At 44.3% G+C, this 17,869-nt stretch overlaps 1 protein-coding gene across 1 annotated transcript in view; it reads left to right on the forward strand.

The window, feature by feature from the left end:
• Positions 1 to 17,869, forward strand: part of KPNA3 (karyopherin subunit alpha 3) — a 1,434,883-nt gene that overhangs the window by 1,241,138 nt on the left and 175,876 nt on the right. The window contains exon 17 of the mRNA XM_044072030.1: positions 5,834 to 5,996. Coding sequence (XP_043927965.1) covers positions 5,834 to 5,996 — 163 coding nt within the window. The remainder of the gene's footprint in view (positions 1 to 5,833; positions 5,997 to 17,869) is intronic.

Below are 17,869 nucleotides of genomic sequence, written 5' to 3' on the forward strand. Positions count from 1 at the left end.
GTGTATACCCTGCTGCAGTCCAGGTTACCCTCCCTCCATCCCCTCTGAACTAGCTGAACTTATCTCTACCACTCTATCCTATGCTACCTCTGTGGTGTATTTGCTTGTGCCTAAGGGTATTGTTTTATTTTTATATAGCTATATGTATTTATTTATATATATATATTTTGCCTACCTATTGGGGGCACCTGACATCTGGGGCAAGAAAAACTGAAGAAAATGGCGTCTGATGCTCTTATATACCCCTGGTGCACTGACATCAGGGAAGAAGCGACAGCAACCGACGCTGGACCAAGACTTTGTAATTCGGGCCGACTGCGGGACCGCCTGACGGCAGGATAACCCTAGTGTGATGACTGCAGCAGGGTATACACTCTAACATCTACATTTATGGTAGGTACAAAACTGTACTTTTCCTCTAATGACCGGGATTTACCCTTATCTACCTATGAGGATTCTGATGCAGAGGACTCTATTCCCTCTGCTTCCCCTCCAGAGGATTTCTCTTTTGGTGAAACCTTGCATACTCTTGGGGAACATTTTCGTTGGGAAAGCCAGGATTACTCTGATTCTAAAAAGAGGCTTAGGGATTTCTTACTCCTACCTCAACACAGGCCTTTAGCTATCCCCCCTGTACTGGACATTGTTGATGCCTTTTCGGAATCTAGCTTGGCCCCTGACTCTTTACCTCCTGCTCCCAGGAAATTTGATAGATATTACAGGGTTTCTGACTCTTGCAAGTTCCTTTTTAAAAATCCTACTTTGGATCCTGAGACCATTTCACAGGGACCCAAGGGCATTAAGGCTACTACTGCCAAAAATCCTACCCCCTCTGCTAGAGATTCCAGGGTGCTGGATAGATTGGGCAAGAAGGTATATACTTCTGTAGCATTGGCCATTAGGGCCTAAAACTGCCAGTTTCATATGTTAAAGGTTCAGCAGCATATTATTGGATTGCTTAAACAGAAAATGATGATGATTCCTGACTGTGCTGAAAATAAGGATTTACAGGATTTAATGCATTCTGCTGAACAAGTTGGAAAACGTACTTTGCAATGTGGTTTTGATTCACTAGAGGCATCTTGCAGGGCTGCTGTCACTGGGTCTGTACTTAGAAGGCATGCTTGGCTTAAGGAGCAGTCTTTGCCAAATCATGTTAAAGCTAAATTGCTGGATGCTCCCTTTAATCAGGAACAACTGTTTGGCAACAAAGCAGAAGTAGTACTTAAAAAGATGGAGGAAAAAGCTAAATCTATGAAGACAGTTAAATAATTCCTACAGTTACAGCCTCTAAGATTTAGTAGGCATTGGCCCTCTGAGAATTGGTCCTTTCCTGCCTTTTCCAGGCCTTTTCAGTCCAAACCCAGAACCAGCAGAACACCCAGGCTTCAGTCCCAAGGTACGCACAGGACTAAGCAGTGGGGGCTCCCACTCCGAAATCAGGTAGTAGTAAGACTCCCCCCCCCCCCCTGTGGTAAACTGTTTCAATGACTTAATTTTAAAACTTCCAAGCCCTTCTCGACCGACTGCTCCTTTAGGGGGAAAGATTGCTCTGCAGACAAAAAACTGGGAACTAATTACCCAGGACAAATGGGTTTTAAATATAGTTTCCCAAGGATACAGATTTCACTTCCACATGTTACCAACCCCAAACGGTTGGCCAGATCTACCCCCAAATCAGTGGGCAGAGGCTCAAAAGCAAGTACTCTCTCTCTTAAGCATAAAGGCTGTTCAAACTGTACCAGAAGAGGAAAAAGGGACAAAGTTTCTACTCTAGACTTTTCTTGGTACCCAGAAAAGGCAATTCATGGCATCCTATCCTTCACCTTTCTATCCTAAACACCTTTTTGGTGATCCCAAAATTCAAGATGCTAAATCTTCACCAGTTGCTTTCCTATGCTAGGTAAGGATGCCTGGTTGGCAACACTGGATTTAAAGGAAGCCTACCTGCACATCCCAATCAGGGAATCTTGCAGAAGATACCTACGCTTCAAAGCAGGCTTACATGCACTATCAGTTCTCTGCACTGCCCTTTGGCTTACCTACTGCACCCAGGGTATTCACAAAGTGCCAAGCTCCAGTCATTGCATTTTGCAGGCAAAGAAATATTCAAATATACCCACACCTGGACTTGTGTCTAATTCAGGCAGAAAGCCAGGACCTACTTTTGAACCATCTGGCGTTTGTACAAAAGGTGCTAACTTGTATGGGGTACACCATAAACAAAAAGAAATCACATCGTGTACCCTGTCAACAAATTATTCCTGGGAGCAAGCTTGACCACAACTTCCCAGATGGCTTTCCTCACGCCAGAGAAACAAATTCATTTGAGAGCCTACTTCAAACTAATGGCCACAAAAACCCTGCTATCTGCAAGGCAAATACTACAAGCCTTGGGGTTCATGGCCTCCTGCATTCTCCTAATTCCATATGCAAGACTGCATATGAGGAAACTACAGTGGTATCTAAAAAGCCTATGGTGTCAACATTCTCAGGATCTAGAAGCAATGATTCCTATCATACCTTGCCTACAGTTAGTTCCTTTGGTGGGCAGAGGCCTGCCACCAAAACAAGGGACTACCATTCACTCTACCCCCTGCCGCCCAAACCCTAACAGACGCATCAAACTATGCATGGGGGGCTCACCTGTCAGGGAAGTGCAATCAGGGAAAATGGAACCCAAGTCAAATGCACCTGCATATCAATCAAAAAGAAATGTTAGCTGTACAGAATGCTCTGACAGCCTTCAAGGACCACATTCTTCCAGGACAATTAATGGTAAGGACAGACAACACCACTGTTATGTGGTACATAAACAAGCGGGGGGGGGGGGGCATTCATATCCCCTCTGCAGACTAGCCATGGCTCTGTGGAACACAGCCTTGAGCTACCAAGTACATCCGCAGGCTCAATTCCTGCCAGGAAAGCTAAATACACTGGCAGATGAACTAAACCGAAATCTTATGGACCCACACGAGTGGAAACTGGAACCAAAGACATTCAACATGTTGATAAACAAATGTGGGAGCCCAGATATAGACCTGTTTGCCACCCCCAGAATTACCAATTGGGCAAATTCTGCACAAGGACTCCCCACAAACAAGCTTGAAAAGTGGATGCCCTGTCCTTCAACTGGAAAAATCTATCAGTTTATGCCTTTCCTCTGCCTCTCCTCTCCAAAGTACTACTAAAGATCAAAAAGGACAAACCAAGGACGATACTGATTGCACCAGACTGGCCACGCCAACACTGGTGTACCCCCTCTTGTGCAGTGCGTCACTGCTGGCACCATGGCACCTGCCTCAGACCCCCTGCCCTGCTGTCCCAGCAGGAGGGCCAGATTCTGCATCCTCAGCTTCAAAACCTGAACCTGGCAGCCTGGCTAATTACTTGACCTCTCCATTACCATCCCTCAGTAAACAAGTGCTGGATGTCATTTTGGAGGCAAGGAGGCCTAGTACTAGAAATTTTTTTGTTGAAAAATGGAAAAGATTCTGTTCCTGGAACCAAACTCAAGGGATGGGCACAGCAGTGCCCAATTTACCTCAGATTATTCAATGCTTAACTGAGATGCTTCACAAGGGCCTTTCTTTTTCCTCCATCAAAATTCATGTCTCAGCCATTTAAGCTCATTACAACACATAACCCACCCCTCTTTTCTCATCCACTGCTCAAGTAGTTCCTCAGAGGGGCCAAAAACTTAAGACCACCCAGGAGAGCCCCAACTCCAGCCTGGGACCTTAACTTTTTATTGGAAAAACTCACTCTACCTCCTTTTGAGCCAGCTGCAAGTGCAGAGGTAAAATTCATTTCTTGGAAAACAGCCTTCCTTTTAGCAAGAAGGGTATCTGAATTACAGGCCCTTATGGCAGTGGAGCTTTTCATCATCTTTCATGTGGACAGGGTGTCCCTCAGGGCCAATCCCTCCTTCATGCCCAAGGTAGTATCCAGTGTGGCTCTTAATCAGTCCATTCATTTGCCAACCTTTGTTTCTAATTCACAGAACAAAGGGGAACAGATACTGCACTCCTTAGATGTGCACAGACAGCTTAGATTTTACTTGGACAGGAATAAACCTCAAAGGAAATCTGAACAACTGCTGGTGGCATTTGCTCTTGGGGCAGAGGGGAAGGCCATTTCAAAGCAAACCATTTCTAAATGGCTAGGCCATTGCATTCATTTCTGCTATAAGCACCATGGAAAACGTATCCCACAGGGGATAAGACCACACTCAACCAGGGCTGCATCTTACCTCTATAGCCTTTCTCAGAGGTGTCCCTACCAGGGTCATCCTAGAAGCTGCTACCTGGAGTTCTGTACATACTTTCACCAAGCATGACCATTTGCCTATTTTGTCTAAATTCAGAGCTGGTTTTGCCACTGCAGTCTTGCAGGGCCTTATAGCTGATCCTAATGCTATCTGAATTCCTCCTCCCATCCTTAGCTTTGGGAATCTACCCAAATGTGATGACTGCAACAGTGAAACACAAAGAACATAGTACATTTGTGTACACTTACCATAAATGTAGATGTTTGTGTGTATTGACTGTTGCAGTCCTGGTTACCCTCCCTCCAGCCCCCTGACTTCTTTTGGCTATACCTGTATTCTACTTTACTATGCTTAAAAGCTTTTTGGTGCATTTGCTTTTTTGTTGGAGGTATAACCTTGCATATATATATATATATATATATATATATATATATATATATATATATAGATATATATATAGATATATATATAGATATATATATAGATATATATATAGATATATATATAGATATATATATAGATATATATATATATATATATATATATATATATATAGATATATATATAGATATATATATATAGATATATATATATAGATATGTATATATATTTAATTGCTTCCCATTAGGGGGGGCACCTGACATCTGGGGCAAGAAAAACTGATGTAATGGCGTCAACTCCATGCTGTATACCCCTGACTACCTGACGTCATGGAAGATGAGACAGCAACCAACGCAGGACCCAAGACTTGGATAATCAGGCCGACTGAGGGCTACTGCAAGCAGATAACCCAAATGTGATGACTGCAACAGCGAATACACTCGAACATCTACATTTATGGTAAGTGTACACAACTGTACTTACCTTGCCATCCTCTACAGAGGTCCCAGGGGTCATTGTTTCTAGTGCCGGTTTCAAGGTTATATCCAGTGTGGAGATTTGTGCTTTGGCAACTTGGTCATCAGTGCATACCTACTATGAATTTATGCTTGAGTCATGATTCCAAGAAATGCATCAGGATTCAGTTTTATTTTAACTGTCACTAGCTTCAGGTTTGCATACTTGGGATACTTTACAACTCTTACCCAGTGTGGAGGGCCTCTCACAATGGGCTATAGTAGATGTGTGCAATCATTACTTTGGTTCATCTTTGAGATGACCTTCTGCAGTGTAGTATTACTTATTCCCTCACTGTCCTCTTATCTTTGGACATTCCTCCACTCATTTTGTGTGTAGCAAGTGCTTGTAGGTATTACAGATTGTCTTGTTTGGTGATTCCTTTCATCATTCAGATGTAGCTTGTGTGAGTTTAAGGCAAAACTGGTGGGTGTGAGGCTAAATGTGATTTCCTAATCTAATTTTCATGATGCCATGGCATGCCCTGGCATTAATACACTTTCATCCCTGAGCACAGAAGCTAGAGAGTAAAACTAAAGAAATATGCTGAGGAGAGTGATGTCAAGAAGGGAAACCCAGCTGTTACCTGTTGCAGAGAGCCATTTTGAATACCAGCTGATGCTTTCTCAAGTTGGTCAGAATATTAAACGCATTTTTCTTTTTCAGGTTGAATACCTGGTACAACAAAATGTAATACCACCATTCTGCAGCTTACTAGCAGTAAAGGACTCTCAGGTTGTACAAGTCGTCCTTGATGGTTTGAAAAATATTTTGATAATGGCGGGTGACGAAGCTAGCACAATAGCTGAAATTATTGAGGAATGTGGTGGTAAGAACTTTTCTTGGTACTGGCTTAAGAGATTGTATGCATATTTGCTTCTTAGAGTTTGTTCTGTTTGTACTAGTGAGTGTGGGACAGTAGCATGAAGATTAAGCTAGAGTTAGAAATCAGTGCTACTATTGTGGCAAGGAGTGCATGTGCATTTTACTGGTGACGTATGGGAATGCAAGAACTAATTATGAGGTATTGTAGGAACAGCAGGCAATCAAGTGTGCCTACGGGTAGAATGTTCTTACCTACGACCACTATATCATGTTGAGTTGTCACAGTTGATAATCATAATGATTTCAGTTTTTAACTGCATTGTATTCTTCGGTAATAAACTCTTACCCAACGCAAGAAATTCTGTTTGTGATTGATTCACACATCCAGTCACGTTCTACACCAGCCGATAATAAAATCCTTTATTTTGATGCTATAAAAGATATATGCCAAAGCCTCCCTAGACCCATGAAATTTAGGTATCTGAGAAAATACAACACTGCTTCAGGCACTCTTTCAACAGAGTCAGCAAAATTCATAAATATTCCAAGGCCACTGAGTCTTATGACCATTCATGCCTTGCCAGTACCATCCCTCGGTCTACATCTCCTTTTTCCATGAGGTCTGTACTAGTGAATCCCACTGTAAATTTGAGGATGTGCATTCAGTCTTCTAGTTTGTTTAAAGGAAGGTGGTGCATTATACTGTTTAACGTCTCAGGTGATTGGGAGGTGATGGGTTATAAATCTGTCCCTCCACTGTTAATGAAGATTGACATCTGGTTCTAGTATTGGTGAAGGTGTTGGAGTTGCTCACCATGTCATTAGAGACTTGATTGTACTAGATCTGTTTCTGGGAGAGACAAAGATCTACTTAAAAGTCTGACACTGAATAAAAGGTTAGAGCTCCCAGCATCTCTTGCTAGGTCAGGGACTTTTTAGTTGGGAACCTTTGAGGTCAGACATTTGATATTTTTGGTTAGGAACCTTTGCGATCTGTCCTATTGTTTGATATGTTCGGCTAGATACATCCCAAAAGAGACTTGTATTCTGTTATCGGCCTGGTCAGTGCTGCATATGAGTGATCAAACCTTGATATTCCTTTGTCAGTTAACTGGAAAGAATAAAAAGATTTCTGGACAACTGTTGTCAAGTGATGGTCGAAGAGAGAACTGTTAACCCAGTTACCTAGGTCCCTTATTACATTTTAGTTTTACAATAGCATGATGATCATCGTGTTTCACTGTTGCAGTCATGACTGTAGGGTTCTCCCTTGCCAGCAGGCAGCCCTCGGTCGGCTGTTCAACCGTGCTCCCTGATGTCAGAGCGCCAGGAGTACAAAGCTGACAGCCGACGCCATCTTCTCCAGTCTTTCTTGCCGTGCGGTGATAGCAGTTCGCAAGTGCCGGTCGGCTGACTCCTGACTATTTTTTCTGATAAACTTCAGTCCGAAGATTTTATTCTCCACTCAAAGCTAAGTACCCCGTTGGGGAAACTTTTTTCTTGCTCCACTCCGATGTCAGCAAAAGTTAATAATTGTATTTCATGTGGGAAGCAAATACCTCATAAGGATTTTCATTCTTACTGTATTCCTTGCTTAGGCCCTGACCACGACTTAGCTAGTTGTCGGTTTTGTGCTAGATTCAATCAACGTACTATTAAGCGAAGGTACGATTTTGCTTTTCATTACTTTGGTAGGTGCTTTAACTACAAAATGTCGTCTGATACGGTTCCGGCTACCGGAGTTCACAAACGTCGCAAGGGTAAAGACAGGCCTCCGAGGTCCAAATCTGATGATGGCGCACAAGCGGAGCCAGCTTCAGGTTCGGCCGTCGTCAGTGAGGCGCTTTTGCAGCCCCTGTCGGCCATTTCAGAACCGATGGCCGAAACACTCTCATGAGGCGCCAACCAGGCCTTTAAATATTTCTATTGCAGGACCTTCGGACAGTGCTCCTTCGGATGGGTCTGGAGCCGCTGTGCAGGTACCGGCTTCCAAAGGGTTTTTCAGGCCTACTCAACTTCTAGTAAAAGCAAAGGCAAAGACTCCTCCTAAATCAAAGACTGCAACACAGGCCTCTTCTGAGCCGGCTCCCAAGTCACAGAAACAGTTACTCAAGATGGCGGAGGATTTACTTACTATGATTAGGGGTTCACATCCCACTCCAGATAAAAGGCCAAGGCAGGATGTTTATTATGATTCCTCTGATCAGGCTTCTGTTTCTTCAGTTTCTTCTTCTGAACAGGAATATTCTTTCCCTCCTTATGAGGATTCTGATGCTGAGGAATCCATTCCTTCAGCTTCTCCCCCTGAGGATTTCTCTTTTGGGGAAACTTTGCATGAAATGAGGGAACATTTCCACTGGGAAGGACAGGAGTATTCAGAATCTAAGAAAAGACTGAGGGATTTTCTTCTTCCCCAACATTAGACCCCTGGCTATTCCTCCTGTTTTGGATATTGTGGATGATGCCTTTTCGGAGGCTAATTTAACCCCTGACTCTTTTCCTCCTGCTCCTGTTAAGCCTGATAGATTCCTGATTCCCACCAGTTTTTATACAAGAACCCTTCTGCTGAGCCTGAAACCAGTTCTCAGGGTCCTTAGGGAGTTAAGGCCGATTCTGCCAAAAATCCCATTCCTACTGAAAAGGATTCTCGATCCTTGGAAAGATGGGACAAAAAGGTGTACACTTCTGCTACTTTGTCCATTAGGGCTTTAAACTGTCAGTTTCATATGCTGAAATACCAGCAATTTCTCTTGTCTGTTTTAAAACAAAAGCTTACTTCCATTTCTGCCTGTGCAGATGATAAGGAATTACATGACTTATTGCATGCCACTGAACAAGTTGGGAAGCATGGTTTACACTGTGGATTTGATGCCTTGGAGGCTTCTTGTAGGGCTGCTGCCCCCGGTACAGTCATTAGAAGGCATGCATGGCTAAAGGAATAAAATTTGCCTGAACAAGTAAAGGCTAAATTATTGGATGCTCCTGTTCAGCATAATGTTTTGTTTGGATCAAAAGCTGAAGAGGTGATTAAAAAGATGGAGGATAAGGCGAAATCCATGCAAACAGTTAAAGATTTCTTACAAGTACAGCCACCTAGATTTAGCAGGAATTGGCCTTCAAAAAATTGGTCCTTTCCCACTTCAGACAGGTCTCAGAGGGGTAGATATAGACGCTCCAGAGGAAGGCCTCAAACACAAGCTTCTTATAGACCAAGACAGTGGACTGCTTCCACCCCTGGGGGAGGAGAGGGACAGGTCACAAACTCAAAGGAAACAAACTCAATGACTCCCTCTGTTGGGCTACAGGAACTTTTTGCCTGGAAGCCCCTCTCGGAGGAAAGCTCTCTCTTTTTTATCAAAATTGGACTCAAATAACCCAAGACAAGTGGGTTTTGGATGTGGTTTTAAGAGGTTACAAATTCCATTTTCATACCTTGCCAAGGCCAAGCGGATGGCCAGACCTTCCAAAACATCAGTGGACGGAGGCCTTAAACCAGGTGGAAGCTCTTTAGGCTATGAATGCCATAGAACTGGTTCCACTTTCAGAGATGGGAAAAGGTTTTTACTCAAGGCTCTTTCTAGTCCCCAGGAAGCTAAACTCATGGAGACCCATTCCGGATCTGTCGGTCTTGAACACCTTTCTAGAGATTCCAAAATTCAAGATGCTTACTCTACAGCAGCTACTTCCAATGCTGTCCAAAGATGCATGGATGGTAACTTTGGATTTAAAGGAGGCATATTTACACATTCCCATCAGGCAAGATCGCAGAAAATACCTCAGGTTCAAGGCACTTTCAATTCTCTGCGCTGCCCTTTGGATTGTCTACTGCGCCCAGGGTCTTCACCAAATGGCTCCAGTAGTAGCTTACTGCAGACTCAAGGGAATTCAAATTTACCCTTATCTGGACGATTGTCTAATTCAGGCGGACAGCAAGGATGTCTTACTCCAGCATCTAGAATTTGTACAGAACCTCCTCAAGTTCCTGGGATTCTCTGTAAACATAAAAAAGTAAAATTTGACACCATCGCAACAGATTACTTTTCTGGGTGCTCTTCTAAACACCACAACCCCGATGGCATTTATGACATCCAAAAAACAAATACAGCTGGTTTCAACTTTCAAAACATTGGCAACTTTAACTCAACTATCTGCAAGGAAATTCCTGCAGGCTTTGGGTTACATGGCCTCCTGCATCCTTCTCGTACCATATGCAAGACTACACATGAGGAAAATACAGTGATACCTAAAAAGTGTATGGTCTCAGCATTGCCACAGTTTAGACATACTGATCTCCGTCTTTCCTTGCCTTCAAAAGGAATTTCTTTGGTGGTCCAGGGCATGTGCTCTAAACAAAGGGAAACCCTTCCGTCTGCCTCCTGCCACTCAGATTCTAACCACGGACGCCTCGGATTATGCTTGGGGAGCCCATTTTCAGGGCAACTGTCTGCAGGGCCTTTGGACAAAGGATCAGAAGCACCTGCATATCAATTTAAAGGAAATGTTAGCCGTTCAGAAGGCTCTATTGGCCTTCAGGAATCTTTTACAACCAGGACAACTACTAATACGGACAGACAACACCACAGATGTCCTTCATGGATGCATCTGCAGTCATAACAAATGGGTTGTCCTGTCGTCAGGCAGCCCTTCGGTCGGCCGGATTCCAAAGTCTGGGTCCGGCTTCGGCTGATGTCGCACTTCACCCGACGTCATCTCTGCTGGTCTTCGGGTATAAAGGCATCAGCCGACGCCATTTTCCTCAGTCTTTCTTGCCGCGTGGCGCCCGAAGCAGAAGCTGTTCGCAAGTGCCGGTCGGTCAGATCCAGAGATTACTACTACCGAATACTACTTCAAGACTTCTAAAAGCTAAGTACCTGTTGGAGACTCTTTCTTGCCTCAGCCGATGTCAGAAAAAGTCAATAACTGTTTAACTTGTGGGAAACAAATACCTCATAAAGATTTCCACTCTTACTGTCTGCCTTGCTTAGGCCCAGACCACGACGTAGCAGCCTGTTCGGCCTGTGCTTCCTTCAACCGACGAGCGCTTAGGCGTCGGTCGGAGTTTGCTGAACAGTTTTTCGGCTCAGATTTTGCGTACATTATGCCGTCGGATCCTCCGACTACCCAAATTGTTAAAAAAACGCAAAGAAAAGACCGACACTGCGGTCCGCGGTTTCGCCGAAACCACGGTTAAGCAAGCGAGTGTCTCTGTTTCGCCGAACCGAAAACTGGTCAATCTTCAGCCGAATCCATGACTACTACTGAGGCTCCTGCTACCTTACCTGAATCGGCCTCAGAAATTTTGCCTACAACTGTGCTTCCTAGTGATTTATCAGACACCATCCCTTTGGATGTCTCTACCCCAGCACGTGGTGCTGCTAGGCCTCCTGCTGCCATGTCTATTAAGGCCTTTGCCAGGGCTAAAGCAGCCAAATCTGCTAAATCAGTGCCTGTTAAGCCTCCCTCACACAGGCCCACTTCTAGTTCACAAATGCTTACTCTGGCAGAAGATTTCATATCCTTAATTAGGGGATCCCAATCTCACCCAGACAGGGCCTCTCAGCCCCCAGAAAAGAGACCTAGAGCAGAGCCCCCCGAGCCAGTGTCCTCTGATGATTCTGCGGATGACTCAGACATTACAGACCAGCCAGAGGCTCCTTTTTCTACTTATGAAGATTCCGATGCTGAAGAATCCATTCCAGCTGCCTCTCCACCAGAGGAATTTTCCTTTGGGGAAACCTTACATGCCATACGAGAACAATTCCAATGGCAGGGACAAGATTTCTCTGATTCAAGAAAAAGGCTTAGGACTTTTCTGCACTTACCACAACATAGGCCCTTAGCTATACCTCCTGTACTGCCTGTTGTGGATGATGCATTTAATGATGTCTGCACTGCTCCTGATTCTTTACCTCCAGCCCCTGCCAAACCAGATAGATTTTACAGGGTGCCAGACACTCATCACCACCTACACAAGGCCCCACTTGCAGACCCCGAAACTATATCCCAGGGGCCTAAGGCAGTAGCCTCGACCACAGCAAAAAACCCTATTCCTTCTGAAAGGGAATCCAGGTCCTTAGAGAGATGGGGGAAAAAAGTTTACACCTCTGCTACTCTCTCAGCTAGAGCTTTAAACTGTCAGTTTCACATGATCCAATACCAAGAGTATATGCTTGATCAGTTAACTAAAAAACTGTCCTTTGATGAATCTTTAGATAAGAAATATGTATTAGAAATGGTGAATAACATCCAACAGGTTAGTAACCATTCCTTAAAATGTGGCTATGATGCACTGGAGGCTTCATTTAGATCAGCCATGACTGGCACAGTGATAAGAAGGCATGCATGGTTGAAAGAACAGGTCTTACCGGATCATGTTAAAGCAAAGCTATTAGATGCTCCTATGGATAAGGCCAGTCTATTTGGTACACCTGCCCAGCAGGTAATGAAGAAAATGGAAGAAAAGGCAAAATCTGTACAAACAGTTAAAGATTTCTTACAGGTTCAGCCCCCAAGGTTTAGCAGGAACTGGCCTGCCAGAAATTGGTCCTTTCCTGACTCCACAAGATCCCAAAGGGGCAGGAATAGACGCTCTAGAGGCAGAAATCAATCCAGAGGAGGTGCCTACAGAGGACGACAGTGGCAAGGCAATAACCGAGGCACAGACACCACCACTGCCACTGCAACAGGACAATCACAGTGACTTGGCTCTGAGTCCGCCTACCAGGGAGCAAATAGCAGCACCATTAGGCGGAAAGTTAGCCTTATTTTCGAAAAATTGGCACTATATCACAAAAGACAAGTGGATTTTGCAAACCATAGACCAAGGCTACCGGTTCCACTTCCACACCTTACCAGTAAAAAGAGGAATGCCAAACCTGCCTCCAAATCAAAAAATAGAAGCTCTGCAGCAGATAGCGGAATTAACAAAGATGAGAGCTGTGGAAAGAGTACCAATAACAGAACAGGGCAAAGGATTCTACTCCAGACTCTTCCTAGTGCCAAGAAAAGAGAAAAGTTGGAGACCTATTCTCGACCTGTCCATCTTAAACACATACATCATTGTCCCAAAATTCAAAATGCTGACCCTACAGCAACTTCTTCCCATGCTGGGCAAGGAGTGTTGGCTGGTAACTCTAGATCTCAAGGAGGCATACCTGCACGTCCCATTCGACCAAATTGCAGAAGATACCTCAGATTTCTTGCAGGATCAGAGCATTATCAATTCTCAGCATTGCCCTTTGGCTTATCTACTGCCCAGAGTATTCACAAAATGCCTGGCATCAGTAATCGCTCACTGCAGAGTACAGGGAATCCAAATTTATCCATACCTGGACGACTGCCTGTTACAAGCGGACAACAAAAGCAAACTGACAACAGATTTACAAAGGGTCATTTACTTGCTACAAGCCCTGGGATACACAGTCAATTTACAAAAGTCAAGGCTGATACCATCCCAAACAAGAACATTCTTGGGCGCGGAATTGGACACAGTAAAACAAATGGCATTCCTAACTGCAGAAAAACAAAGAGAGCTCCCTCTTTACTTCTTGGCATTAACAAAGCAGAACAAACTAACAGCAAGAAAAGTTCTGCAGGCCTTGGGCTTCATGGCATCATGCATAATCTTGGTCCCACATGCCAGACTGCATATGAGAAAACTACAGTGGTACCTAAAGAATTTATGGTCTCAGCACAGGCACAGCTTAGAAACAGAAATACCACTAATCCCATGCCTAAAACAGGAGTTCCTATGGTGGGCTCAAGCATGCCAGTCAAACCCAGGCTTACCCTTCCACAACTTTCGAGCAAGCCAAACCATCACAACGGACGCCTCAGACCTAGGATGGGGGGGCGCACATGCTGGACAAATGCATACAAGGATTGTGGACTCAGGACCAGCTGCACCTGCACATAAACCAAAAAGAAATGCTGGCAGTAAAACTGGCAATCCAAAATTCAGACCATTCCTCAAAGAAGGCCATTTGATGATAAGGACAGACAACACCACAGTCATGTGGTACATCAACAAACAGGGAGGCACTCATTCATACCCCCTATGCAGAATGACTTTGGACCTTTGGAATCTGGCTCTCAGCTACAACATCAAGTTACAGGCAATATTTGTGCCGGGAAAAGAGAACACCCTAGCAGACATGTTAAGCAGAACCACCTCGGATGCTCACGAATGGATGCTACACCCGGACATCTTCAAGGCCATCACAAAGAAATGGGGAATGCCACAAATAGATCTATTCGCTTCCCCACTCAATCACCAACTCAAAAAATTCTGCACAAGGCCATTCCACCCACTTGCATGGAAGGTGGACTCTCTATCCTTCAGCTGGAAAGGCCTGACAGCATATGCATTTCCACCTCTTCCCTTGATGCACAAGGTACCACTGAAAATCAAAGAGGAATGTCCAAGGATAATCCTGATAGCTCCGAACTGGCCAAGACAACACTGGTACCCATTGCTGAGGAGCATGTCTCGGGAGAAAATGTGGTCAATACCCCTGATGCCTTTGATGTTAACTCAGAACAACTACAACATCATGCATCCAAACCTAAAAACCTTGCAACTGACTGCCTGGAACATCACATAGCAGCAACTAACCCACACCTTTCCCAAAGGGTTAAAGACATTATCCTTGAAGCCCGCAGACCTTCAACAAGAAGGAACTATGCAGGAAAATGGAAAAGGTTTGTCATTTGGAGTACTGAAAGAGGAAAAGATGTGTCGAACATAGATATTGCTAACATTCTGGAGTACTTGGCAGAGCTTCTACATACAGGCCTGTCCTATTCCTCCATCAAGATACATGCATCAGCTATTTCAGCAGAATACAGCTTTGATCCACCTGTCTTTTCACATCCTCTCCTCAGGCAGTTCCTCAGAGGGATCAAGAATGTAAAACCTCCTAGGAAACCACCATTACCAGCATGGGACTTGAACTTTGTGCTAGAAAAGTTGACACTCCCTCCGTTTGAACCAGCAGCAACAGCAGATCTACAACACCTGTCATGGAAAACTGCTTTCCTACTGGCAATTACCTCAGCAAGGAGGGTTTTGGAACTACAGGCCTTAATGGCAGTGCAACCCTTCCTAATCTTCCATCAAGATAGGGTGTCCATGAGAACTAATCCTACATTTATGCCTAAGGTGGTATCCAGAGTGTCTTTAAACCAGGCAATCCACCTACCTACCTTCTTTCCCAATCCACAAAACAGAGGGGAAAGAATGCTGCATACCTTGGATGTACATAGACAGTTACGCTACTACCTGGACAGAACCAAAAGTAACAGAAAAACTGACCAGCTTTTTGTAGCCTATGCAACAGGAAGGGAAGGAAAAGCAATTTCCAAACAGACAATCTCCAAATGGATAGGAAATTGCATAAGATTCTGTTACTCCTACCATGGAAAACCAATTCCACAGAACATAAGACTTCATTCTACAAGGGCTACAGCCACTACCACAGCTTTCTTACGAGGAGTGGCAACCCAAGGACATTATTGAGGCGGCTACTTGGACCTCCGTGCATACATTTGCCAAGCATTATAATTTACCTCTATACTCTAGATCCCGAGCAGGGTTTGCCACTGCTGTACTGCAAGGGATCCTAACTACACCATAATTTTTCTTCCTCCTCCCCTAGTTTGGCTATGGTATTCTACCCATTTGTTATGACTGCAGATGCATCCATGAAGGACATAGTACAGTTTTGTACCTACCATAAATGTAGATGTCCGAACTGGATAGCATCTGCAGTCAGGATTACCCTCCCTCCTTCCCCTCTGTGGTACTCCTAGGGTATTTACCCTCCTAATAGCTAGCTGGGGGGGGAGTCTCTTATGGTGTATTTGTTTGTATATATGTACATACATGCTTATTTCTTGTGTTTGCCTTCTACTTTTTTGGAAACATTGGCATTTATCCAAAATTTAGCCTTCCAAGAGGGCAACTGGCATCTGGGGCAAGAAACACTGAGGAAAATGGCGTTGGTTGATGGCTTTATACCCGAAGACCAGCAGAGATGACGTCGGGTGAAGTGTGACATCAGCGAAGCGGACCCAGACTTTGGAATCCGGACGAAGGGCTGCCTGACGACAGGACAACCCATTTGTTATGACTGCAGATGCTATCCAGTTCGGACATCTACATTTATGGTAGGTACAAAACTGTACTTTGTGGTACATAAACAAGCAAGGGGGATCTCATTCCTACCCCCTTTGCAGACTAGCCATGGATCTATGGAACACAGCTCTTGCTTGCAATCTGGATCTTCAAGCTCAGTTTCTACCAGGGAAACAAAACTTCCTGGCAGACAGTCTGAGCAGAAACCTTTCGGATCCACACGAGTGGATGCTGGACACCAAAATATTCAGGATAACAGCAGTCTTGGGGATGTCCTCACATAGACCTCTTTGCATCCCATCTCAATCATCAACTACAGAATTTTTGCACCAGGTTTTTCCACAGAGAAGCTTGGAAAGTGGATGCCCTGTCATTTAGTTGGAGGAACCTCTCTGGTTATGCCTTTCTGCCTCTTCCTCTTCTTCCACGGGTCTTATTGAAGATAAAACAGGACAAGCCCAAGATGATGATCTTGCTGGCTCCAAATTGGCCTCGGCAGTTTTGGTATCCAACTCTAAAAAACCCATGTCTGGAGCCCCCTTGGATTTTACCTCAGTCTCCGAACCTTCTGTCCCAACATCAGGGTCAGGTTCTACACTCTCATGTCAGAACTCTCAGCCTGGTGGCCTGGTTAATCCAGGGCCTATGATTTCTTCTTTCCTACCCAAGCAGGTTATGGATGTCATTTTAGAAGCCAAACGTCCTAGCACTAGAAAATCTTATGCAGGAAAATAGAAAAGATTTTGTTCCTGGATGCAGGCTCAGGATTCTGATCCTATTCTTCCTAACATTACCTTAATTTTACTTTACTTGACAGATCTCTTACATAAGGGTCTCTCTTTCTCTTCCATTAAGATACATGCCTCTGCTATTTCTGCTCATTATAATACAGACCCTCCCATCTTTTCCCACCAGCTCATGAGACAGTTTCTCAGAGGAGCTAAGAACTTAAGACCTCCTAGATCTCCCCCCATTCCTGCCTGGGATCTCAACTATGTTTTGGAAAAACTAACCTTGCCTCCTTTTGAGCCTGCTGCTTCTTCTGACATCAAGTTTTTATCTTGGAAGACAGCTATCTTGTTAGCCCTAACCTCTGCCAGGAGAGTTTCAGAGTTACAAGCTCTTATGGCTGTGGAACCTTATAATATTTTTCATCAAGACAAGGGTATCTTTGAGGTCTAATCCTACCTTCATGCCTAAGGTGGTTTCCAAAGTGGCTTTAAATCAAACTATCCACTTGCCAACCTTTTTCCCCACTCCTCAAAATAAAGGGGAAAGGATCTTACATTCCTTGGATGTACACAGACAACTACGTTTTTATCTGGACAGAACAAAGGACATCAGAAAATCAGAACAATTGTTTGTTTCTTATGCTTCAAGTTCCCAAGGTTAAAGCCATTTCAAAACAGACCATTTCTAAATGGATTGCTCATAGAATCAGATTTTGTTATTCACACCATGGAAAGCAAATCCCAGGAAGTATATGGACTCATTCCACCAAAGCGGCTGCCACTTCTGCGGCAGGGGAGTTCCTATCAAAGACATTTTGGAAGCTGCAACTTGGAGTTCAGTGCATACTTTTTCTAAGCACTACAATCTACCTCTCTACTCTAAGTCTAGGGCAGGCTTTGCCTCTGCAGTCTTGCAGGGCCTTCTAGCTGCCCCTTCTTCTTTATGACCACCTCCCTTTATTACAGCTTTGGGATTCTACCCTACAGTCATGACTGCAACAGTGAAACACG

This window comes from Protopterus annectens, chromosome 5.part0 (assembly GCF_019279795.1).
Source record: "Protopterus annectens isolate FY-2018-M chromosome 5.part0, PAN1.0, whole genome shotgun sequence".
Classification (NCBI taxonomy): domain Eukaryota; kingdom Metazoa; phylum Chordata; order Ceratodontiformes; family Protopteridae; genus Protopterus; species Protopterus annectens.